Genomic DNA, 27,168 nt, shown 5'->3' with positions numbered 1-27,168 from the left:
AAAAAGAAAATACAAATAGATACCTTTAAGAAGTATAGTGAGGGACAGATTTCAAAATAAAACAAGTAATAGAGAAAGTCACAAAAGGCAACATAAACCATTTATATTATGTAAGATCTAGTAAACTTTTGAATAAACAAAAACTATGCAACTAGCAGAAAAGGAAACTGAGTAAAGCAAAACAAAACAGCATCAGATATATGAAAAGAAACCTAGCATATATCCATTATATACATATACATATATGTAGTATATGTGTGTATAGATACATTATATATGTGTTTATGTATACATATGCATATATATGTACACACACACACACTTAGATATATGAAATTGACAAATATAGAAGACCAAGAACCATTTTTCAATGGATAATGGCAGCTAGGTGGTACAATAGATAGTGTTCTGGGCCTGGATTCAAGAAGACTAAATTCACAATGCAGCCTCAGACACTTAATAGCTGTGTGATTCTGGGCAAATTACTTACTATCTCTGTTTCCCTCAGTTCCCTTAATTTAAATGAGGCTAATAATAGCACCTACCTCCCAGGGTTGTTGTGAAGATCAAATGAGAATCATTATAAAGTGCTTACTTAGCACATGGCAGGAATTATATAAATGCAATATTGTTATTATTATCATTATTATTAAAAGGATCCAGGGGATGAATAAAGACATTTTTGAAAGGAGAGTTGCAAACCATTAACAATTATATTTTTAAATGCTCCAGATCATTAATAACAAGAAAAATCCAAATCAAAACATCCCTGAAGTTTCACTTTATACCTATCAAGTTGGCAAAGATGAAAAAAGATAAGAACAGTATTAGAGGGTCTATAGGAAGATGGATATACTGATACACTATTGGAACTCTTAATTGGTCTAGTAATTCTGGAAAACAGATTGAAATTATATGAATTAAAGACTCTAAACTCTTTGTGCCTTTGATGCAGCTGTCCCCTACTGGGTTTGTAATAAACAAGATGGGGCCAAATATAGGAAGAAATGTCCCATATCCGTAGTAGTTTGGAGCAAGCAGCCTCCCCCCCAAGCCCTGGAAACAAAGGGAGTGCCTGTCAATTGGAGAATGTCCAAAGAAATTGCATTATGTGAATTTAATAGAACATTATTATATTGTATGATATGACTAATGAAGAGTTCAGAAAACTGAGAAGACTTATGAACTCATCCAAAGAGAAGGAATTAGAAGCAGGAAAACAATATACAGAGTGACTATGACTACAATAATGTAAATGAAAATGACATCAGAAGGCAGCTGAGCTAAAATGAAATATGTTGGCCAGTCCTAGCTCAAGAGGACAGATGATGAAATATACCATCCTCCTCTCTGTAGTGGGGTTGGTGGAGACTCTGGATACCAAAAGATGCCAAGGCTGTGTCAGACACTATATTGGTTGTTTTTTTCTTAACTGTTTTTCTTTGTTACAAGAGAGGGCTGTATGTAGAGTGAGGAGGAATGTTGGAAAATTACTGTGGTGAAAAACACACACAAAAAAAATCAATACAACTTAGAAAATAAAAAGTTTCCAAAATGTAGTTCCAGAAAACAAAGGTAGGATTTGGTCCACAGGCCATAGTTTGTAGACCCTGATCTAGAGTATTGTGTTAAGCTCTAGTTACCGTGTTTTGAAAAGAAAAAGGAAATAGGCATTTATTAAGTGCCTCCTATGTGCCTGTCTAGTGATATAAATACAAGCAAAAAGAAAAAGGCTCCTGCCCTCACTGAGCTTTTGTTCTGATGAGGGAAGACAAAGTACAAAAGGGAATAGAAAAATAAGGGAGTGGGGTTGTTGATAAGTAGCCTGGGAGAAGTGGTTTAGAAGTCTGGAAAATCAGGAGTAGGGCTGGAAGGGAATGAAGGCAGGGTGGCCTGGGACACCAAAATTACCAAAATGCAGGCAGCAGGAGGAATTCAGCAGTATTGAGAAGGCTGTAGGCCTGGTAAAGGGATATTCCAGAGTGGGAAGGGCACAAGGGCAGTTGGATGTTCCAGAGGGACATCACAGGTACTGAAGGAAATTCAAGGATGGGGAAAAGCTTGGTTTTGAAGCCTGGAAGTTTGTTGACAAGCTGGAAAGCATCAAAATCAATAAATGTCAAAACTAAAATAAGCTAACAAAACTCGTTATACTCTTACTTATATTTCAGATATCCCATTTGTAATTTGTGTAAAGGTTAACCTCTGGGGGGCACCTAGGTTGTGCAGTGGATAGAGCACTGGCCCTGAAGTCAGAAGGACCTGAGTTCAAATCTGGCCTCAGACACATAATGCTTACTAGCTATAACTCTGGGCAAGTCACTTAATCCCAATTGCCTAACCAAAAAAAAAAAAAACCTCTGTAAACTAACTCTTGTTTTTTATTTTGTGATGCAGGTAGCAATAAAAATCATAGATAAATCTCAGCTGGATGCAGTGAATCTAGAGAAAATCTACAGAGAAGTCCAAATAATGAAAATGTTAGACCACCCTCACATAATAAAACTCTACCAGGTATGATTTAAACTTTCCAGTTTCAGCTCTATGTTTTATTACAAAATTAATCTGTTAGTTTTTCCAACTGTAAAAGAAAAACTTTGCTGTTCAGCTGAGTAGGTGTGATATTGTACATTATTAGGATTATCTCTAAATGGAAAATGTTGAGAGAGTAAAAAACACTTATATTCTTCTACATCCAGATGGGACCTGAGGGTATTTTTATAAATTGAACTTGATATTTTTGGTGAACATGTCTAACCAATTAGGAATGTGGTAGCCTCACAAAACATTTTGGTAAGGTGTCCATGGTGTGGACATTTATTTTGTCAGCATTATAATACCTTGATAAAATTCTTCAGTTTATGTAGCTTATGACATGTGAGTTCATTATTTATTTTGTATAAAATCTGGAAATGGCTAAAGCTTGCATTTTATTTTAAATTATGTTATCAGATGTGCTTATTAAGATGTGTTTCTAAAAGGAAATATCTGCTTTTTCTTAAGAAAATGCACCCTTTAGGGGCAACTAGGTGGCACAGTGGAAAGAGCACTGGCCCTGAAGTCCGGAGGACCTGAGTTCAAATTCAGCCTGAGACCAAACACTTGACACTTACTAGCTGTGTGACCCTGGGCAAGTCACTTAACCCCAATTGCCTAAAAAAGAAGAAGAAAAAAAGGAAAAAAAAGAAAAACACAATCTTAATTTAAAAAAAAAGAAAGAAAATGCACCCTTTAGTGTCAAAAGATGATGTTATAATACATAACACTTTCAAGTTTTTAGTCATTGATATTTGGACTTTTTTGTATTTGAAAATTGTTTTCCACCTATGTATAATGATGTGTTAATATTATATCTGCTTTATTATAAAAAGGTGTACCCCTCAAACTATTATATATTCTCCATCTACAAAAATACATTATAAAAATCACATAATGTCAGAGCTGGAGAAGACCTTAAAGATCATGTAGTTCAATCCCACTGTCTTATAGATGAGAAAACTGAGGTGTAGAGATATAACATGGCTTGCCAAAGGTCTCACAGTTTACTAGTAAGTTGTGGAACCGGGATTCCAAGCTCTTAAGTAAAAGCTGTGATGGCGGACAATATCCAATATACGTAAGTCCAAAGTAAGAGAAAAGAAGGCCCAAATTCATGGCTACCAGGGAACTCTTGCTATGTTCAAGGAGTGACAGAAGCTTCCCTCGTTCAATTCTAGGAGATTCACTAATTCAGTTTAAGTCCTGAAAGATCTACTCTTGTTGCTTATTTCTACCTTTCTTGATCATCTATTATTGATAAGCTGGAGAATGTCCAAAGAATGACAACTAGAATGGTGAAGGGCCACAACTCATGCTAAGTGAGGACCAATTGAAGGACATGTGTAGGGTTGTAGGGTCTGGAGAAGGAAAGATCAAGGGAAGACATGAAATATCATGACATCACTTGAAGACAAAGATATCTTCAAGCATTTGAAGGGATATCGTATGAAGAGGAAATAAACTTGCTGTTTCACTCTAACTCAGAGTTAGCAGCAGTGGGTAGAAATTACAAAGGGGAAAATTTATACTTGATGTCTAGAAAAATTTCCATTCAGAAATGTAATGGACTGCCTCGAGAAGTGGTGAGTTTTCTCCCTTGTTAGAAGTCTTTGTGAAACTGGATAATTGCTTGTTGGGTATGATGTAATCAAGATTCTTTTTCAGATATGTGTTGGATTAGATGACTTCATGAGGTCCCTTCCAACTCTGAAATTATTTGATTCTTTTTATCTATAGGAAATAGGTGGAGGAGAACAAAGAAAGGTAAAGGGAGAAAGGTAAAGGTCTTTTTACCTAATGTTTTTGCATTTTGTGGAAGTGAAAACTCTTAGTATCTTTCAAAGGGTTAGTGCTTGCTTTCAGAGCAAAGAGACCTAGCAAGAAAAACTATTATTTTTCTATTTGAGCCGGGGGAGAGGAGGAAACTCGGTCTGAAGCAGCTGGTCCAACCTCCTGGCCTTCAAAAGAAAAAAGAAAAAGAAAGAAAAGAAAGTGAAAGGGAATCCATCCCAAGTGAAAAGTGTCCTTGGAGCACTTCATGCCAAGTGGAGACCAGTTTCCCTACACAGCTCCTCATCTTTGCTTACCATCTCTCAACATCCTTTCCATTCTTTCCTCACTCATGTCCTTGCTGCTGCCTCAAATCATGGAAACCACATGATGACTTAGAGTTTGAGAGTTGCAATCTTCTTGTTGGGGTTTGATTACAGGATAGGGCAGTGTAGGTGTGTTCCTGGCACTCCAAGTTGATATTCCAAATGTATTTCCTCCTGTAAACTTTATTATACATAGTGTGAAAGGTTTATAGGATATAGTACTCTACTTCAGGTACATTATGAATTAAATAAGTTTTTGTGGAATGGCCTGGGGCCCAACAACTCTTTAGGGCATTGTTCCTTTGGCAAAATGTGTTCCAAGGACCTAACAACCAACTTATGAATGAGCTTTTAGAATACAATCCTTTCAAAAATTGGAACTGCCTGTATTACCTTCCTGCAGAGTCTTGCTTTTCTTAGGCTATTTTTAAAGACGATAATTACAAGTAACTATTCAAATACTTTCAAGATTGTGGTGAAACTAAAGGCCAAAGTAAGGGCAGAAATTACCAGTGAGTCACACATATAATTTTATCTTAGTTGAACTGGAGAAGTTACAGTCCTGTTAGTGTCTGACTTGTTTAGGCCCAAATTGTAGGTAGCTTTTTCGTTGTTGTAGTCTGATTCTCGGAGGACTAAGCCAAAGTGACTTACATTTTACAGGAAAAATAATTTTCAACCTTTCAGCAGATAGCAGCAAAGTTGTAGTCTAAGTAATAAGCATAATAAAAGAATGAAGAGTGGTAAAAAGCATGTGTTTTACATCATGAATATGTACAAATCATCTTTCTAAATAGGCATAGCTCCAGAAGCCAAATTTTTATAATATGACTTTTCTTAAAATAATCATTATAGAAACACGAGCACCAGGACTACAGAGAAGAAGCTTTAGGGTGGTCTCCTTGAACTAAATACGGGTTAGGTATATAAAAGCAATATCACAACACACTGTTCAATCGGTGGGCATTTATCAAGTGCCTGCTGTGTGTCAGGCACTATTCTAGACGCTCAGTATACCAAGACAAAAATGAAACTGTTTCCTCCCTAGCTAGACTAACCATTTTACCATTTTCTTCCACTTTTCCCTTGGGATTCACCATGATGGCTTTTGTCAGTGGAAAAACAACAGAGACAATAGGTTGTTCAGTGTTGACTATGCCTTTTCTCATTAAGTCAGTAAGAGAATGTGCTACAAAATAGACATTCAGGACTTCTGGTATGTGCATTCTTCATAATACTGTAACATATCAAATGATCACATGCTTCATCATAGTCAGCTTTTCCATTCATAACTTTTTAAAAAGTAGTTTTAATTAGGAAGTCACATAGACTTTGATGTGGTCATTCCTCATTCTTTCCCATTAAATTAATATGGAATTCTTTATTAAATAGGTGATGGAGACCAAAAGCATGTTGTACCTTGTCACTGAATATGCCAAAAATGGAGAGATTTTTGGTAAGCTTCTTTACTTTTTTTTTTGTATGAAAAGTTTTCTGAACTGTATTGTTTGAGTAGAATACTGTTAATCAGATGCTTTGATGAATAGTTAACTTGTAAACCATGCATGTGTGTGGATTTTCAAAGAATTGGAATATAATAAAATGTACCAATCTTTCTTTAAGGATATAAAACACATTTTATTAGGCAGCTTCTTTGACCTGTGTTGCAGAGATTGTACCATTAAATACTGGAAACATTTTTTGAATTTACATGAAGTTGGGAGGATTTTTCTGCCCCACCCCTACAGGAGTGAAACAAAAAAGTTATGGCTTCAGGTGTTACATTTGTAGTTTTTGAGGTGAGAAATGGATACTTAGGTTGTATGTATTTTGTTCTAGAAGTTAAATAAATTCAAAAGTCTAAATTTTTTTGAAAGCTTAGGTATATAATTATAATTCTTTAAAGTCTTGCAAAGGACTTACATGCATTTTATAGATTGGAGACTGAGGTTCAAAGGGGTAGAAGTAATTTGTGTAAGGCAGATTTAACACCCTTGCCTCTGACTCAAAGGTCAACATTGCCGATTTTGCCCTCTCACTTCTGTACACTTCTGGTCTATTTTTAAAAATTTACTTTTAAAAGTTTAATAATAAATTTTCAACTCTGGTTGTGAGTATTTCACCTAACTTTCAGGAAATATAGCCTATCTAGCCTTCATCCCCTCCCTTGTTTCTTTTGTTAGAAGTTATTCTTTTTTTTTTAAGATTAATTTTCTTTTTGAGGCTTCTTAATAGTTTTTCTTTCATTCAGTAAACAGTTAATTGTATGTCTACTGTATTTATTATATCTGGGACCCTCTTACCTAGGTATTGTTGTCTTTGATACTGATATGATGATTATGTGATGAAAACCCGGTTATTGTTTCAGATTTGTTCTGGAATGGAAGGATTTCTCATAATAAATTCTTATGAAATGATAAGTTACATAAGTTCTGACATTTAATCAGGTAGCTTGAATCTTATGTTCTTAATAAGCTTTTAACAACTAGGAAGGATTCAATAAAGATATTTGGCTGTATTTTAAAGTGCAAGAGTATGATCTTCCAAGTTTTATATTTAGTTTGTACTTAACATGGAGACTTTTGATATTTTTTATCTCAAAACTCACCAAAAAGAAGGTAAGGTGTAATTACCTTGCAGATAGGGTGCTGGAGACTGGTGTTTCTTCATGTGACCTTTTGGTGTGGGTTTGGATTACATTCTTTTATATGAACCAAACTACAATTTGGGCATTAATGTATAAAAACTGATTTTTTCGTGTAAAATTTTTAGTGTGACAGTGAAGCTTAAATACAAAAAGAAGGATTTGATTTATAAAATGAAAACTTGAAGTATTTTACAAACAAGTGACCTGAACCTAACTAGTAAAAAAATGTTATTTTCAATTTTTTGTTGATGTAATTAAATTGAATAAGAGATTTGATACCATTCATACCTCTTTACTTTTACTTCTCAGTGAAACATGCTGCCTAGAGGATAGGTATTTGTTTGTTTTACCCCAAAAATATTTAGTTATCTTCTTCAGCCCAGGAAAGATGTAAACTTTTTTTTATTCTTTTAACAATTATACTTGTTTCTTTTTTAAAGTAGTAGCTCACATTTATGTAGTTCTTTACAGTTTATAAAGTATTTTTTCTCGTAAAACTGAAATATAGGCAGTATTAAGCTGTCATATGTAAGGTATTGTGATAGGTGAGATGAGTAAACCATAGCCTTGCTCTTGAACTTACAATCTATTTGGAGGATGAAGACATATACATATGGTAATATGTGGGGAGTAACTTTAGAGGGGTACATAGTGCTTTATGCAAGTTCAGAGAATGTAGAGATCTCTTCCAGCCCAGGGGATGAGGGAAAAGGCCATTGAAGAGGTTGATGTTTGATCCAGGGCTTGAAGAATGTGTAGGATTTTGATAGGTGGAGATGGTCAGGTGGCAACAGGTAAGGCTGATGCTTGAAAATTTGTTTTCATTTGTTTTGGCACAATCTCTACTCAATGAACAAGCTTTTCCCCTTCCCTTCTCAAATTCCTTCCCTTAAAAAACAGTTAGACCAAATTGTCTAATAGTGATTACATCTGACAATGCATGTAACTTTCCATTCTTACAATTTACATTTCTTAACAGAATGGAAGTGTATTTTGTGTTAGCCATATGGAACCGACATTACTCATTGTATTTGATCTAAATTCTGTTGGATTTTAATGTGTTCATTTTTGTTATTGTAGCAATTGTATAGACTCTTATCCTGGTTCTGCTTTCTTCACTTTTCATCAGTTCAGAAAATCTTCCCATCCTCTCAGTTCTTCATATTCTTTGTTACTTACAATGCAGTAATATTCAATAACATTTATGTACTATAACTTAGTCATTCTGTAGGTGATGGGCTCAGACTGTATTTCCTGCTTTTTCTTACCATAAATTGTATCAGTGTGAATATTTTGCTACATATATACCCTTTTTTCCTGTCATCGACTTTTGTGGGATATAAATCCAATTGAGAGATTTCTGGATCAAAGAATATGAATGATTTAGTCACTGTTACCACAAAATTTCCAATTGTTTTCTAGAGTTATTGGACAAATTCACAGGTCATCACTAGTATATTAAGGTGCCTATCTTCCTGTAGTACTTCCAACATTGATTGTTTCTCCCTTTTGCCATTTTTGCCATTATGATGGATATGAAGTGATTTCTAGGAATTCTTTTATTATACATTTCTCTTATTATTAGTGATTTGAGACCTGTTTTCATGAAGTCATTTAGAGCTTGCCATTCTTCAAATCACTAATCAGAGAAATAAATAAATGCAAATTAAAACAACTCCTAAAGTCCTCCCCTGGAAGAATGGGCAGATGAGAACGATTTGTTCCAATGGCTTTCCTGGCCAACTGAAGCAGGCACTATGGAGTTCACTTAGACATCAAAGAAGCTAAAGTCATCCATGATATTCCAGGCCATCACCAGTCATCCTGACTTTTGTCTTGCCACTGGACTTTGATAACTCTGGAAGAGAGAGTGAGCTGACAACTTTGTGCAACTCTACCTCACTTAAATGCAGTTCATGAGCGAGTCAAGATATCACCCCATGATGTCATTGGTCCTCTTCGAGAATGAAGGAAAAACAACATAATTTGAAATTTAGTAATACTAGGCGTCCTTCATTCACTCATACATTTTATATTTATATATAATATATATTTTATACTTAATATATACATTGCCATTTTAGATGGATTTGGGATATATATATATATACATATATACATACATATGTGTGTATGTATGTGTATGTGTGTGTGTGTGTGTGTGTGTGTGTGTGCGCGCGTGCGTGTATTTCCATCCATCCCACCTGGCTGCTCTCCCATACTTCATCATCTCCAGAAACCCCACATTCTGCAAGATGAAATCAACCAAGAAACTTGTACCTCCTCAGATCATTTCCCGCTGGGACTATAAGACTTCATTGTGGCCTGGCCCCCACAACATCCCCTCACACCCCTTGGGTAACCTCCTGCACCTGCTTTTCAGCTTTTTTTGTGTGTTGTCTCCCTCACTAGATTGTGAGCTCCTTGAGGGCAGGGACTATCTTATAGCTTTCTTTGTATCCGTAGCATTTAGCATGGTTCCTGGCACACAGAGGCACTTAGTAAATGTTTATTGACTGACTGACCCATATAATTTTGAGATATGGTGATGCTCGGGATCCTTTATTTCTCTTCTTTTTCTCTTTTCTTTTTCTATTGGAATTTTTCCTTTTTGTTTCTTTCTATGAATTTTCTTATTATTTTTCTAGCTTTATAAATATATATTTATATATGTGTGTGTGTGTATATATATATATATATATATTTGATATAGCCAGCAAATCTACTTATTAAATTAGGTATTGTTGACATTTTTGTTATAATGAAATTGTCTGGTCATAACATTATCTTTCTCAAGGACTTCATTTATTTCTGAATAGATTGTTATATTTGTATTTATAGATGTCCTTTAAATGGAATTTCTCCTTGTATTTTCCATCCTAGTTTTTGTTTGTAATATAGGAATAGAATGGAATAAGCATTTATGTGATGCCAGCTATATGCCAAGCACTGTGCTATGCACTTTTTGCAGACATCTCATTTCATCCTCACAACAGTCCTGTGAGGGAGGTACTAGTATCATCCCCATTTTATTGAGGCAAATGGGTTAAATGACTTTTCCAGGGCCACACAGCCAGTAAGTATCTGTGACCAATGTCTTCTGGATTCCAGGCCCAGCCCTCTATTCGGTGTGCCACCTAGCTGTTGGCTACCAAATCCACAATCCATAAAATTGTCATTTTCCTCATCTTTGCCAATCTGATGTAGCTTTGGAGTTGCTTTAAGTTGCATTTCTCTTGGTGATTTGGAGCATTTTTTCATAAGGTCATTTATAGCTTTTTTGAGAACTGTCTGTTCATATCCTTTGGTTGTGTTCTATCTTCTCTGCTAGAAACTACAGCGCAAGTCAGTTGGTAGGTGCCATAAGAGAGTTACAAGTAAACTGTTGTGAGACTGTGAGGAAGGAGAAACCATTTTTGAAGGGGATTGGAGTATGGGAAGGCTTTATAGAGAAGGTAGCATTTGAACTAGACTTTGAAGAATGAGTCGGATTTTAGGAGTTGGTGGTGATGTGATGATCAAAGGCTAAGAGGCTAGAAAGGATGAAGTGTAATTGAAGAACAGTAAGTGGTGTGTTTTGTTTGGCATGCAGCTCCATCGTGGCATGGAGGTGACTCTGAGTACTTGCAGGCCATGCCAGGGCAGCATCACTTTGTGTGTGGGTCTGGTGACATACTACATATATATTTTCCAAGGAAAACTGAGCTAAATTCAAAGAGCTTAATCACTAGGTTAGATATCCGGTGATGCATTTTCCAGCCTTTCTTGAAGAAAGCTTTTGAACCTTGTTGATGGGGAGAACTATTGACTCATTAACAGAAACAAGGAAATCGTATTAAGGGGAGGAGTAGATTAGAGGCAGGATGTTAAATTTGAGGTGCCAGTGAGATAGCCAGGCATAAATGTCCAGTAAAGAGCTAGAAACATAGGACAGGAGCTTAGGAGAGAATTTTGTGCTAGAAATACCTGCTTGGTAGCCAAGATGTAATAGAACACTAGTCTTGGCTGCCAAACTGATTTTCCTAAAGCACAGGTCTGACCATGTTGACTCTCCCTCCCCCAACTCAATAAACTCTCATGATTTTCTGTTTTACATCCGGGATCAAATATAAACTCCTCTACTGGAAATGTAAGGCCCTTTTATGATCTAGCTTCTCCAGAATTCTGTGATCTGGCTACGCTGACCTGTTTGCATGCATCCCTCCATCTACCAGATTCTCTGCCTTGTGTCTTTTCACGCACGGCTCCTCATGAAGTTCTTCCTCCTTCCCCTTCCTCCTGGCTTCCCTCAAGATTCAGCTCAAATCCCACCTTCCGACAGGTCTTTACAGGTTTCCCATTCCGTGCTCCTTAGTCCCTTTCCTCTGAGATTACCTTCCATTTACACTGGATGTATCTTATATGTCACGGGTATTTGCATATTGTCTCCCCCGTTAGAATGTGGGCAGGATCCTGAAGAGCAGGGACCATGTTTTTTACCTTTCTTTTTATCTCCAGTGTTTGCTTATAGGCAGCCTTACTTGTGAGCAGCTAGGTGGCACAATGGATAGAGTGCCAGGCGTGGAGGCAGGAAGACCTGAGTTCAAATTCAGCCTTAGACACTTGCTAGATATGTGACCCTGGACAAGTCGCTTAACTTCTATTTGCCTCAGTTTCTTCATCTGTAAAATAGGGGTAACAATAGCATCTACCTCACAGGGTGGTGGTGAGGATCAAATGAGATAATAGTTGTAAAGCACATAGTACAATGGCTGCTGCATAGTAAGTACTATATAAATGTTAATTATTACTATTACTGCCTCAATGACTGGCACATAGTAAGTACTTAATAAATGCTTGTTGACTGACTAAGTTTTGAGCTCCAGCTATGATATTAGCTATGTGATTATGAGCAGGTAACATTCCAGAGTCAACTGACCTTCCAAGAACACTTGGGCCCCCTCCTGAAAGACTGGCTCAGAACCTCTGTCCCATCTCTCAGATCCTTCAAACTCTCCTAGGATCCCTGAGACTCACCTGTGGACCCTGGTGCTCTCTTCGCAGCTGACAAGCCTGGGTCCCCTGATCTACCTCCTCAAATCTTTCAGAGAAGAGAAGGTTTAGTTGGAGACAGAATAACTGTCTTCAAATATTTGAAGTTTTGTCACGTGGAAGAGAGATTGGATTTGCTTTGTTTGACCCAGAGGACTGCATTGTGAACAATGGATGGAAATTCCAGGGACAGATTTAGGTATAATATAAGGAAAAATTTCCTAACTATTAGAGCTAGTTCTTCAAGCTAGAGTAGTTGCCTAGGGAAGTAGTGGGATCCCCATCATCGAGGTCTTTAGGCACAAACGGGATGACTTCTTGTTGAGAATGTTATGGAGGAAATTTTTTTTTTACTCTTTGGTTTGGACTGATTGGATTCTGAGGTCCCCCTTTGTAAAGTCTCCCTTTAGATTTTTTGATTCATTATTCTTTCTGAACCTCAATTTCTTCAACTATAAAGTGAGAATAATAGTACTAGTATTATCTACCTCAATGGATTATTATTTTTTTCTTTTTTTGGTGAGGCAGTTGGGATTAAGTGACTTGCCCAGATTCACACAGCTAGTAAGTATTATGTGTCTGGGGCCAGATTTGAACTCAGGTCCTCTTGACTAAAGGGCCAGTGCTCTATCCACTGGACCACCTAGCTGCCCTTCAATGGATTATTTTTAAAAAGCATTTTGTAAACCATAAAATGTTATATAAGTATAAATTATTATTATTAATTGTTTTATAAAGTTGATTGTTGAAACTGAGGGGGAAGAATATTTCAATATGACATTCCAAAACTGAGATAAGTAGTATGCCAGCCTCTGTCCGCACTCTGCGCATTCTCACCTCAGGGCCTTTGGTTTTGCTTTTTCCCCATCCTGGAATACCAGTCCAAATAATATATTTTCTTTAGGATCTGATTTAAGACTGAGCCAGAAGACACTGTCACTGATATCACCCAATTGTATTTCTTTCTTTGTTTTGTATTCTTTCCACACGTATTACCCTCCCTTTCTATATACCTTGTTTAACCTTGTAATAGCCTCAAGATATTGTCTTATATTTTTTGCCTTTTAAAGACAAGCTTATTAAAAAAAAAAAAACAAGTCTACACTTGTTGCCTACTCTTAGATATTTCTCAACTTCTTGCAATCTGGCTTCTGACCTCATTACCCAAATAAAGCAGCCTTCTCTAAAGTTACCAGTGATTTCTTAATTGCCAGATATGATGGCCTTTTCCTCAATCTTTATCCTTGACCTTTCTGCAGCATTTAACAGAATTGACCAACTTCTCCTCCTGGACACTTTCTGTTCTTTGGGTTTTTAGAACAGTACTTTCTTGGTTCTCTTCTCATCTATCTGACTGTTCTTTCCTCATCTCCTTTGCTGGGTCATTTTTTGAGTCGTGTCCCCTGACTGTGAGTTTATCCCCAAACTCAGTCCTCAGTTTTCTTCTTTTCTCTTTCTACACAGTCTCTCTTGGGGCCTTATTGGCTTCCGAAGGAACAGTGATCACATCTGTGCAGATGACTTTCAGATCTAAATAACCAGCTCCAGGCTCTTTAGTCCTAGTTCTGTGACACTGGCTATCTATTGGACTTTTCAAACTAGAGTAGTTGCCTAGGGAAGTAGTGGGATCCCCATCATCGAGGTCTTTAGGCACAGACGGGATGACTTCTTGTTGAGAATGTTATGGAGGAAGTTTTTTTTTACTCTTTGATTTGGACTGATTGGATTCTGAGGTCCCCTTTTGTAAAGTCTCCCTTTAGATTTTTTGATTCATTATTTCTGAACCTCAATTTCTTCAACTGTAAAATGAGAATAATAGTACTACTATTATCTACCTCAATGGATTATTATTTTTTTCTTTTTTTGGTGAGGCAATTGGGGTTAAGTGACTTGCCCAGATTCACACAGCTAGTAAGTATTATGTGTCTGGGGCCATATTTGAACTCAGGTCCTCTTGAACATGGTTACCATGAACATGTCAAATCCAACATGTCCAAAACAGAACTCATATCTCCCCCCCCCCAAAAAAAACCCTTAAATTTATTCTAATTTCCCTATTTCTGTGAGGGCATCCTTAGCCTGTCAGTTGTGTCAATGTTGCTTGACTTCCCCTCTCCTCATATGCAAGTTGTTGAGCCTTGTTGATTTTTACCACCACACCTCTCACATCTGTCCTCTTCTCTCCACTCACCTGTCCACCACCGTAAGTCAAGCTGCTGTCCTCTCTTGCCTATACTACTGTAGTAGCCCTTCCTGCCTCTAGTCTCTCCCCATTCAAATTCATACTCCACACTGCTATCAAAATAATATTCCTAAAGCACAGGTATGACCATGTCAATCCCCTGCTCAATAAATGCTAATAATTCCATATTATCTCTAGTATTTACACACTTTTCTGTTTTGCATTTAATACCCTTTACAACCTGACTCCAGCCTATCTTTCCAAAGCTTATATATTACTCTCTTATATATTATATGTTACTCTCACTCACACTAAATACACTAAACTGGCCTTCTGGCTATTGTTCACATGCCGTATTCCCATTTCTGGTCTCTTCTTGTGAACACACTGTTCTTCATGCCCGAAATATCCTCTCCTCACCTCTACCTCTTTGAATCCCTGATTTCCTTCAAATCTCAATTCAAATACCATCTGCTCTGTCAGGTCTTTTCTGACCCTATTTCTTCTCCCCAGCCCCCCCTCCCCCAGCTATTAGTACTTCCCTCTTCACCTTGTCTATTTAGTTTGTATGCATTCTGTATTGCAGAGCTGTACAACCACACTGATAGAACACTGGTATAAAAATATTTGTTTCCAAGGAGAAGCTTGAGGTCATTAAAGGAACTTTGCGATTTCCTGAAGACATTCCAACCTTCTCTCTTTTCTGTGGAATTCTTAGTCCACCTCTTTTATTTGAATTGTCTGCCCCAGATATACATAGTGGTGGACAAGCTCTCTACATTTGGCAGGTGTTTCCCAAGCAAGGTGCTTCTTGGGTTTCTTTGGTCTCCTTTTTAATGGCATTTGATTTAAATTTTTTAGATCCTTATAAATTATTATAATTGTTGTCAGTGCTCTTTCTGTTGTGCATTACACATTTTCATTACCATTTACTTGTTTAAATAGTTTAGGATTCATTTGATTCAATTGCATCCCATATAATTTTCTAACTCAACTGCTAGCTTTTTACTAATTCTTATCTTTGCTTCATCAGTGATTTCCATATCAATTAAGAACCTTTTCCTGTCTTTTAAAATATAATTAACTTGATTTCTGTATGACTTTTATTTGGCTATCATGATACACAGGGCCTGCAGATTCTTTCCTCAAAGAAAATATTCATGATGTAAAGCCATGAACCTTCTGTATAGTCTACAAGTCTTCATTTTCTCTCATTCTTTCTTCTTGCCTTCTGCCTTCTGATAAATTTTCACCATTTCCACCCATCCCTATGTTTGCATTGAATTACTGAGTATCAAAGTGTATGTTGATTTAATTTGGAGGGTCTTACCAAGCTCTTTTTAGAAATTTCCTACTTCATCTTCTGCAACTAATATTGAGGCACAGCTGCAATTATTTTCATGATGCTCCTTTTTGTGAATACATTGAAGCACTGCACCGCAAGATGGCCACATGTCCCCTGAGATAATGCCTTGTTGCTTTGAGCATATGCTAAAACCAACTCTTAAATCTCCTTAACCTCTCTTTTTCTCTCTCTCTCCTTTATAGGAGGACGTTCCTACAAGGAATACCATTTAACTGAAACTTACTTCTATTTTCTGGTTTTGCTTATAGTGGGAATCTAAGATTGATATAATCAAATTTCTCCAGTATTAGGTTTGCTTGTTAATTTGTTGGTCAATGGACAATAATCTTACGCTTAGAGTGCCAGGAGCCAAGTTAAAGTTTATAGATGGTATAAAAATTATGTTATTCTTATCATCTTCCTCCTCATTTTTGTCACATTGCTACCATTGTTGCAGAAACAGAAGGGGGCCCCATAAGAACAAGGACCGTTTTATATTTTTCTTTATTGCATGGATTTCAGTGGCCAAATAATTCATCACCAAATGTCGAGCCTACTAGGGATGAGTCTCTTCATATTTAGCTAGGCTAGGCAAACTCAGTTTGTTGCTATATTTAAGCTTTTCTCCAACATGAAAGGCAGCCAGTCAACTAGCATTTATTAACTGTGTGCCAGGCACTGTGCTAATGCTAGGCATACAAAAAAGGGCAAAGGACAGTCCCTGTTCTCAAGGAGCTCACAGCCTAGTGCAGGAGACAACATGCAAACAGTTCTGTGCAAAGAAGATCTATGCAAAGGAGGTAAATGAGAACATAGGTACTAACTGTAAGGGGGATAAGGAAAGGCTTCTTGCGGAAGATGAGACTTTAGCTAAGACTTGAAGGACGCCAGAGAAGCTCAACAGTGGAGATGAGGAGGAAGAGAATTGCAGACGTGGGGCATCTATAGTCATGAAAATGTTCCACATTGGAGGAAATGGAGTGTTATATGTGAGCAAGAGCAAGGAGGCCAGTGTCACTAGATCAAATAGTACATGGGGGACAGGGCCAGAGGTGAAAAGTACAAGAAGACTGGTAGGCTAGGAAGGAGTGAGGAGGTTATGAAGGGCTTTATACATCAAACAGAGGGTGTTCTATTTGGTCCTGGAGGCAATAGGGAATCACTGGAGCTGATTAAATGGGGAAAGGGAATGGTAACATGGTCAGAAGTTTAGGAAGATCAATTTAACATTCGAGTGGAGGATGGATTGGAGTGGGGAGAGGCTTGAGGCAGGCAGACCCACCAACAGGCTGTAGCAATAGTCCCGGTGTGAGGTGATGAGGGCCTATACTAGAGTGGTGGCAGTGTCAGAAGAGAGAAGGGGACATATTGGAGATATGTTACAAAGATAGAAACTATAGAACTTGGTGACTGATTTGGATATGAGAGATGAGAAATAGTGAGGATGACACCTAAATTGTGAACCTGAATGACTGTGAGGATAGTGCTACCCTTGACAATAAAGGAGAAGTTAGGAAAAGGGGAGGGTTTTAGGGAAAAGATAATGAATTCAGTTTTGGAGATGCAAGACTGGAGGTCAGGAGAGAGGTTGTAACTCAACAAATAAATATGAGAATCATCTGTATAGAGATAATAGTTGAATCTGTGGGAGCTGAAAGAACACCACCTGAAGTAGAATGGAAGGAAAAGAGAAGGGGGCCCCGGACAGAGGATTGGGGGAAGCTCTGGGAGAAGCCATAATTAATGAATGTGATCTAGATGAAGATCCAGCAAAAGAGACTAAGAAGGGACAGTCAGATGAGAAAAAGGAGAACCTCTAGTGAGAAGAGGAACACATCTAACAAAGTCATTTAAAAGTAATCAAGATTATAATTTGATTTGCTGTTTTAGGTAGTGATTGGTACTGAAGCCTAAAGAAGACTTACTCTTTTCCCTGGCTGCTTATAACATTCTAATAGAAAATGAATTTGACTAGTAAAACCTTATATAATTAATTTATAACTATTAGAGACTTTGATGTTTTAAACCTTTTAAATTTTCTTAATTGGTCATAAGTACAATGGGGATACCCCAAGACTTCTTGAAATAATTTCCTATATTTGTCTCTCTGCTTACATGTTGTGAATGGTACAAAAAATCTTAGGGTGGTCTCTTGGTTCAGACAATTTGGGCACTGTTCAAACAATTCAACCATTGGGACAGTCAGCAGATTCCAGCCCATAATTAAATTACCCTGGGATTTTGTTTTCAGATCTTTGCTCCTTGATATAACTATCTCTCCAGGCCAAGCATGTGCCTGAGGTTTGTTGATTCATTTCCTGTCATTCCTTCAGTGGTAACATACTAAGCTGCTGGCACTGGAAACTTTAGAAGGGCCTTGTTTGATCCTAAAATACCTTTGGCTACTTGGCTGCTCAGTAATAGGACCTGCCAGGCAGTGAAGAAGTTACATTAGGCTACTAATTTACAGCTTAAAGACCTTCTTCCAGTTAGTTTTTTCCATCATCTCCAGAATGATTTCATTTTTAACTATTAGAACAATAATAATTTAGCTTAACCTAAACCGATGTGAATGTAATGTAGATTTTGATATCTTCACATTGTCGAAGCACCTAATTTTCAGGTGCTAGATGTTATTTTTGAGTACTCTTCTGTGTAAACAGTGGTCTGCTTGTGGTTTAATAGTCTGGATTAGATATGATCCCGGCTTTCAAAAATTATAGAATCTAGTAGGCTCATTTACTTGCATGTGTCCTTTTTTGATTATAGATTGCCAGATTAATTAGTATTCTTAGTTTAAAATAAATTTTATACACCTTTTAAGTCAGTGTGACACCTTAATAACAAGAATTCTAGGGAATGGTTGTCAAATGTCAGAAGGTACAGGTAGAAATTGTGATCCAGTTCAATTCAACAAATAATTATTAAATGTCTACTTTGTGCTAGGAGTTCAAGGTACAAGATAAAGGCAGAATAGTCCCTGCCCACAAGAAGCTGACATTTTACTGTGGATAACATTTATAGAGATAAACAAAAAGAAATAGGGATAGGGATTGGACTGTTATTTTATTGATATAGAAAAATTCCGGGTGAAGACAATCACTCTTTACCAGTGTAGGTCAATACTTTCTCTGCAATTTATAGTCTCAGAGAGTTGTCTAGAGCCCTGAGAAGCTAAAGGACTTGTCCAGGATTACTGAATTTCAGGAAGGAGAGAGGACTGACAACTGGAAGGATTAGGAAAGGCCCCAAGTATGTTGTATTTTAAAGCAGTGGAGTCAAGCTTAGATAGAAGTGTGGGCCACTAAATCATATGTAAAGATCCCTACTGACAATATGTCTAAGACATATTGACTTAAAAAACTACATTAATGTTATCCATATTCTATTGTATTTTTTAAAATTTTTGTTAAATATTTTCCAATTGCATTTTAATCTGGCTGGACCACTCTTGAGTGTTGTAGGTCTCCCTGCATGGGTTTCGCAACTCTGCTTTAAGGGAACTGATGGAATCTTTGAAGTAGAATTGAGAAAGGAGTATTCCGGGTACAAACAGGACATGGAAAATGGCAACAGAAGCAAGATAAGGAGAGTTGTGCAAAGAACAAGTTAACTTTAACCTCAGCGTTGAATGCATGAATGGGAATAATAAGAAGTAAGACAAGTGGTGTAGTGGAGAGCCATGTTGTGCAGGGTTTTAAATACCAAGTTGAGGATTTCGATTCAAGCGTCATCAGAAAGCCACTAAGGTTTCTTGAGTAGTGGAGCAGCATGGTGATATTTATATTTTGAGAATATCCATTTGGCAGCTGTGTGGAGGATAGACTGGAGAGAGGAGAGGCTGAAAACAGAGGAGCCAGTTATGAGACTATTGCAGTAGCAATTCATGCCAAAGGTAAGCAAGCACTTACTAGATAGAGGCTGTTTGAGTAGAGAAAAGGGGCCAGATGCATGAGATTTTGTGGAGCTAGACTCTATGAGAATTGACAACATTGGATTTGGAGGGTGAAGGAATAGGAGGTGTCAATGAAGTTGTGAATCTGGAACCAAAACAAATAGGAAAGTTTGAGAGAGAGAGAAGTTTTTAAGAAAATATAATAGATTCCAATTTTGAGATGTTGGGGTTAAGATGCTTATGGGACATCCAGGTAGAAATGTTTAGCAGATAATTTTTTTTAAGAAGCATTTATAGGAATTAACAGCTTGGTTTAAGAGGCACAAAAAATAATGAAGAACATAATACCTTAAAAACCAGAATTGGCCTAATGGTAAAAGAGGCACAAAAATTCAGTGAAGACAAGAACTCCTTAAAAAGCAGAACTCCATCTAGGGAGGAGGAGAGAAAGGGAAACACAATTCCATTATAATCTCTCCACCGGTCAGCTGAACCTGCCTGCCAAAGAAGATGTAAAACAACTATTGTGCTCCATTAAACTGTAAGCTCCTCAAGGTCAAGGGGACTGTCTTTTGCCTCTTTGTGTATCCCCAGCTCAATGCTCAATAGGCACTTAATAAGTGTTTTCTTGAATTGAAAAAAAAAAGCATTTATAAAATGCTTACTATATGTGAACCACTGCCCTGAGCTATATAGATACAAATAAAAAAGATGGTCCCCGCTCTCAAGGAGCTCATACTCAAATAGAAGGAGAAAATTTATGTAGGATGTTTCAGCCGCAAGTCAGATGAAAAACCCCTGTGGTCCTTAGAGTGCAAGTGGAAAAGTAAATAGTGTGTGTGCTGTTCTGAGGGTTCTTGAGCTTACCTACTTATTAATGGCATTTGGTCAGCATTTGATGTTGGTGGCAGGAAGGATGAGTTTCTTTTCCACAAAGAGAATCCCCTTGATGATTGCTACAAGGGCTGAGTTGGAATCAGGACTGCTGGTGTGGAGACATAGTAATTCTCCAAGTATTGGTCCTGTTCCATCAGGGTCTGAGGTGAGGCAGTAATTGAAGTGGCCTTGACCTGCTTGCCATGTGCTGCTTCCTTTCTCCTCCTGTCTCCCCTTTACGATGCCTTACTGCTTTAGCTAGATTGGAAGGTGGTTATCAGATGATGGGAGACGGGGCGGTTTCAGTCCTTTTTCCACAAAGGTTACTCCACTAGTGATGGCTGCTGAAAGCTAGACTCATACTATGGATATTACTGCTGTTCCTGTGGCTCTTGGGTTTACCTACTCATCAATGGCAGATGGTTGGTGATGTGGGACTCAAGGTCCAAAGAGGTACCAGAACTGGGTATACAATTTTGGAAGTTATCTGCGTAAAGATAGCAGTTGAACTCATGGAAGCTTATAAAATCACTGAGAGAAAGACTATAGAGACAAAAGAAAAGTGGGCTTAGGATAGAACTGTGAGGATCCTCCAGATGAGACTAAGAAGGAACATTCATACACATAAGAGGAGACGGGTGGGCCTAGAATGTTTCAGGGCTGGAAGAGATCCTAGAGATTATCTAGTCCAATCCATACATGAGAAAAATTCTCACTATAACATACTGAGAAGTGGTCACATCTACCCTTTGTTTGAAGATGTCCGATGAGTGGGAACCCACCACTTTCCAAGGCATCCCTATTCCATTTTTGGGTAGCTTTTGTAGTTAGTTTTTCCTGACATCAATTTTCCTCTGAGTAACTTCTATCTGTTGCTCCTAGTTTTGTCTTCTGGGACCAAACAGACATGTCTGGTCTCTCTCTCCACATGATAGACATTCATTCATACATTTGAAGCCAGCTATCATGTCTCTCTCCCCACTTGGCCCCCAGGTCTTCTTTAGGCCAAACATTCCCAGTTCTTTAAGCTGATCTTAATATGGCACGGACTCAAGACTATTCACCATTCTGGTTGCTCTATTTTGGATATTCCCTATCTAATCAATGGTAGACCATCAAGAAAGGTATACATAGGCAATCATATTGGGTCTTTTAGGACTCAAACTCTGGGTCATTGGTGTCAGCAGCTATAGAGAGAATAAAGACTAAGTAGAATGAAGACTAAGAAAAGGTGATTGGGTTCAGCAAGAGGTTGTTGGTAATTTTGGAAAGGACAAGTTTTGTCCAATGCTGTGGTCCAATTGCAGAGAGTTAAGGAGAGAGTAGGAGGTTGAAAAAATGGAGATAAAAATATGGATAACTCTTTCTAGGAGTTTGGCTGTGAAAGTGAAAAAGGATATAGGACAATAGATTGAGGATCAATGGCGGCTCTTTCAACAGCAAGGAAGATCTGGGCACAAGCATAGGTGGTAAAGGTGCTAAATAACAGAGATGAGAAAAGGAACTTTGAGGAGAAATGAAAAGCAGTTTCTTAAGGAAGACAGGAGAGTAAGATAAACTTTTTTTTGAAAGGAAGCATGGCATAGTAGATAGGGAGCTTAGCGTTGGAGTCAGGAAGACTTGGGTTTCAGTCTTGGCCTCTGACACCTACCAGCTGTGTCACCATGAACAAGTTACTTAACCTTGCAGTATTCATACGACCTTTTAAAAGTTATAAATTGTTGATGGTTTGCAGCTCTGCATCATTGGAGGGAGGTTCCATTCTGGGAATTCTCTATATCAGTGAAGTCACAGTCTGCATGTGTACTTACATACATAGATGTTATACATATATACTTTAATCAGAATTCTTTTTGAAGTCTTAAACTGACCATCAAAACTAGTGATTTTGAATTTAAGTTTCCAATATCTCCTGACTTTAATTTCTTCAAGCACACTCAGAATAGGATTGTGGAAGTGTATAGATTGTAATCAGAGATAGCATTCCTACTTTCCAGATCCTAAACATATTTGAGGAGAATAGATTAGACCTCATCATTGGTCATTTAAATTTTGTCTAATGATCAAGAATCATATATAAAGTTGATCCAATGTTCAGAATTAAGTAGATAAAAATAACAAATCTTCAGCAATATAGTGTGACAGCATTTTATACACATGAAATCTTGTGTTGGTTGGAGGAACAGGGAATGCTTACCCTACAGAAGAGAAAACTCAAGGCAGACACGAGAACTGTATTCAATTATTTGAACAGTTGTGATATGGAGGGGAAAGTAGTCTCATTCTGTTTGTTTCCTATGGTAAAACTAGTAACAATGAGTATAAAAATTTCCTAACAATTGTAGCTGTCCAAAAATGAAAAAGGCTATCTTGAGGGGCCTTCCTTGAGGTCTTCACTTGGGCTGCAAGGCCATTTATTGAGTCTGTTATAGTGGGCATTCCTTTCTTGTATGGGTTGGATTAGATGGTCATGGAGAGTTCTTCCAACTCCCAAATTCTGTGAAATCCTGGCTCTCCTGTTTACTACCACTAACCTTGGGTGGGTCCTTTAATCTTTCGGGATCTCAATTGCCTCATTTGGAAGATGAGGTAATTACTCTTACCCCATACAAGCAATAAATTGTGAAATTTTATCATTTCTTCCTTCACAGCATCACATATTCCCTTCTTTCCACCCATGCAGTCACCACTCTGGTACAGACCCTCATTACTTCTTGTCCAGACTATTCCAGTACCCTCCTAATTGGTCTCCTATCTCAAGGCTCTCCCTACCCCAGTCCATCCTCTGCTCATCTGTCAAAGTGAGGAATGTGAGATGAGGAAAGGAAAAGAGAGAGTTATCAGTAGAGGCCTCAAGCTTTAGTCAGGTATGAAGTGGGGTCTTCAGCATAGAGGATAAAGGGAGGGAGTCTTGAAGAGAGAAGAAAAAGTTTGAAACTTATGCTGTGGTGACTGGGATGGGAAGTCATCTAGGGAGGATTTATAGGATTTCCTTGCTGTAGTGAGGGCCTAGTTGAGATAGGTTAGTGTAAATTTAAAGGGGACCCTTTCTGCACAGTTTTGTCATTTTCTTCAGTTCCATTTAGTAATGTGAGTAGGAATAGAGGAGGTGGTAATGAGCAATCCAGAGGTGGATTCTGAAATGAAGGTGTCATTGGCAATAGGACAAGGAAACAAAGGTATTAAGGGTAGAGGATTGTATAGAGCAAGGTTCTTAACCTAGGGTTTATGAATTTTTAAAAATATTTTGATAACTGTTTCAGTATAATTGGCTTCCTTTGTAATCCTGTGTATTATTATGCGTTTAAAATATTATTCTGAGAAGTGGTCCCTAGGACTTTTTCAGCTTACCAAAAGGGTCTGTGACACAAAAAAGGTTAAGAACTTCTCATGTAGAGTTTGGATTTGATAGATACCATTTCAGGTAAACATTAATTATTAAACTGAGGCATTATGGAGTAATGGATAAAAGAGCCGGATATGGAGTTGAGATGGGGCTTGGATTACCAAGTCTTGCTTCGGATGCTTCTTCTCCCAGATAACTCTCTAAGATTAGAAGTTACAGTTGAGTTGCCAATATACTTTGGCCTCAGGAGTTCCCTGTACCTGCAGAATCAGGTCTGTCTAGATGAAAAATCAATAGCCCTTTGAAAACAGCAAATTAATTCATGGAGCTTTCTCTTTTGTTGTAAAACTTATCCCAACAAATGCAAATATACTTCTCAGGATTAGATTTGACTACTGGCATTTTGGTGGGTTTAAGTGAGATAATGATCATTGCCAAAAATGAAATATTAGTGTTTCCACAACAATTATATGTGAAAAGGGGATACCTCTTCTGGGCAGGAATATGTATGATTACACTCAGAACAGCAGGAGATCAGAATGTTGGTATGTCTCTTTGGTAATAGATATTCCTGGACTGAGAGATCAGTTCTGTGAAACTGAAGAGAGTAATATTTATACTTGTTGATTTGAAAACATGTTTTTCTTGTACAGTGTTTTTAAATCAAAATGTAATCTATTATGCAAATGAATTGGTAAACATTGTCTTCCAAAGTAAAGAGAAATGACAAAATGTCCATGAGAAAAGATGTTATAAAGTCTTAAAACTCTTTAGAAATGGGAGGTACATATGCTGGACCTATGGATATAAAATTAAACCTTTCAGTAGAGTGGAATTTGTGATTATTTATTTTGTGAAACCTTATTACATTCAGCGAACTGTGCAGATGATCTTAGTTTTGTAGGCATCTCCGGTCTTGGGTCATAATTTTTTGTTTTGTTTTTAAACAACAGCTCACTTTTATAAGCAATTTACATTTTTTAATGTATTTTCCTTACAATAACTTTGTAGTTATCAGTAGCAGGCAAAGAATAGCAACATGTGATTGGACAAATTATTATCTTTTTAAAGCATGGTAGGATATAATAGAACACCTTGAATCATGGTGAGGAGATATTCTGCAGACACCAATATCGTTCAATTGCTCTGGACCTTAGTTTTTCCAACTGTAAAAATGAAGGACATGGACCTGAGGTCCTTTCTAAAAAATCCCATAATTCTGCAAAAGTCTTAGGAAAGAATCCCAGTGTGAATAAATCTATAGAAATCTGTGGTACAAAAGAAGAGAATATTGGATCTGGAGTCAGAAAACCTGCTTTCAGATCCCACCTTTATCACTTATGTCCTTTATTACTTTGGAGAAGTCACTTAATTTTTCTGTGCCTCAATTTCCTCATCTGTAAAATGAAGGTGTTAGAGCATACTCCTACAAATACTCTTTTGGATGGTTACTCAGTGGTCTAAGTCATCATCCCTGCAAGTTTATTCCATTTTTATATCCTAGCATCAGTGATAGAGAACTGGAAAGAATCTTAAAGGCCATTTACTCTGATGCCTTCATTTTACAGATGAGGAAACTGAGGTACATAAAGTCCCTGGGTCAGCTGGGTGGCACAGTGGATAGAGCACCAGCCCTGGAGTCAAGAGGACCTGAGTTCAAAGCTTCAGACACATAACACTCACTAGCTGTATGACCCTGGGCAAGTCACTTAACCCGAATTGCCTCACACACACACACACACAAAATTAAGTCCCCTGTCCTCAATTAACTTACACTGTAATAAGGGATAAAACATGCACACAGGTTTGAGTCAAGGAATTTTAAATCAGTGTCTCTTTACTATAAATATGATCTGTTGTTCTAGGGACTGGGAATACAGAGATATTTGAAACAATCCTGACCCTGTAGGAGCTTAAAGTTCAATTGTAGCGCTATAATAGCATAATCTAATAGGCTCATTAATAAATATGAGTTTGAAAAAAGTAGAATGTAATAGGAAAAGTAAAGGATACAGACTAAGAATATTTAAAGATCATAATTTTACTTTTTTAAAAGTTTTATTGTTGCCTTTTTTTCTTTATACCACAGTCATTTCCCCATATATAGAACGCTTGGTGCCTATCAACAAAACAAAAAACAAATTTAAGCAAAGCTTACTGCCACAGTGACTATGTCTGTTTGCATATAAATATTCTACATCCCTAGACTCTTAGATCAGTACTACGAGGAGGGAGTTATATCATGGCCTATAGGTATAGAGCTGGACATCAGCGAGGCCAACCTTCTCATTTTACACATGAGAAAAAAGAAGACTTGGAGAGGTTAACAGACTTGGCAAAGATAATGCAGGTAGTTGTCAGAAGTAAGTTTTGAACCCAAGTCCTCTCACTACAAAAGTGTGTTTCATTAACTCTCTGTGAATGAAAGAAAAGAATGAAGGAAGGGGGGGCAGCTAGGTGGTGCAGTGGATAAAACACCAGCCCTGAAGTCAGAAGGACTTGAGTTCAAATCCACCTTCAGACCAAACACTTGACACTTACTAGCTGTGTGACCCTGGGCAAGTCACTTAACCCCAATTGCCTTTAAAAAAAAAATGAAGGAAGGAAAGTTAGCTAAGCATAGGGAGTGTAAAAGAGACACTTCATCATAAATCATCAGATTTGGACTGTCTTTTACATTATTTTAGTCGTGTATATTGTCTCTTGGTTCTGTTTTTTTCACTTCATATGTCTTCTGTATTTCTTTGAATTGAGAGGGTCACCTCACCCCAGGGAATGGGGAAGGCTTCATGGAGAAGGTGGCATTTTAGTAAGTTTTTAAGGAAGAGCAGGGTTTCTATTGGCCAAGTTAAGGATAAAGCCTGACTGTGTAAATGGAAAGAGGTGGGGCAATTCAGAACAAGATTTGGGAACCGGCTATATTGGTCTACTTCGTCATGTGAGAAGGGCATTAAGAGAAATGTAAAGTAAGTGCTTAGAAAGTTTCAGAAAGATTGTTTCTGAGGAGTTTCTTGATCATGATAGTTAGCATTTCAGCTTGTGCCTTAAGGGATTGTTTTGTCATTTAGAACTAACCAAGGATCAATTCAAGTTAGGTGCTTTATACCAGTGTGAGAAATGTTGCTTTCAATCTTCCATATTCAGGGCAGGCAGTGGGAAAGAATTCTGAACATGAGCAGATCCTGAGTCAGATCTTCCAATGTGACTCCCTT

General features: G+C 37.5%; 1 protein-coding gene across 1 annotated transcript in view; it reads left to right on the top strand.

Moving 5' to 3' along the window:
* Window positions 1-27,168, top strand: part of SIK2 (salt inducible kinase 2) — a 163,675-nt gene that overhangs the window by 27,027 nt on the left and 109,480 nt on the right. The window contains exons 2-3 of the mRNA XM_027847294.1: window positions 2,398-2,514; window positions 6,027-6,090. Coding sequence (XP_027703095.1) covers window positions 2,398-2,514; window positions 6,027-6,090 — 181 coding nt within the window. The remainder of the gene's footprint in view (window positions 1-2,397; window positions 2,515-6,026; window positions 6,091-27,168) is intronic.

Source organism: Vombatus ursinus, unplaced genomic scaffold, assembly GCF_900497805.2.
Source record: "Vombatus ursinus unplaced genomic scaffold, bare-nosed wombat genome assembly UNPS02015398.1, whole genome shotgun sequence".
NCBI lineage: Eukaryota > Metazoa > Chordata > Mammalia > Diprotodontia > Vombatidae > Vombatus > Vombatus ursinus.
The sequence above is the reverse complement of the archived record's forward strand: the minus strand, read 5'-3'. Positions and strand labels throughout refer to the sequence as shown.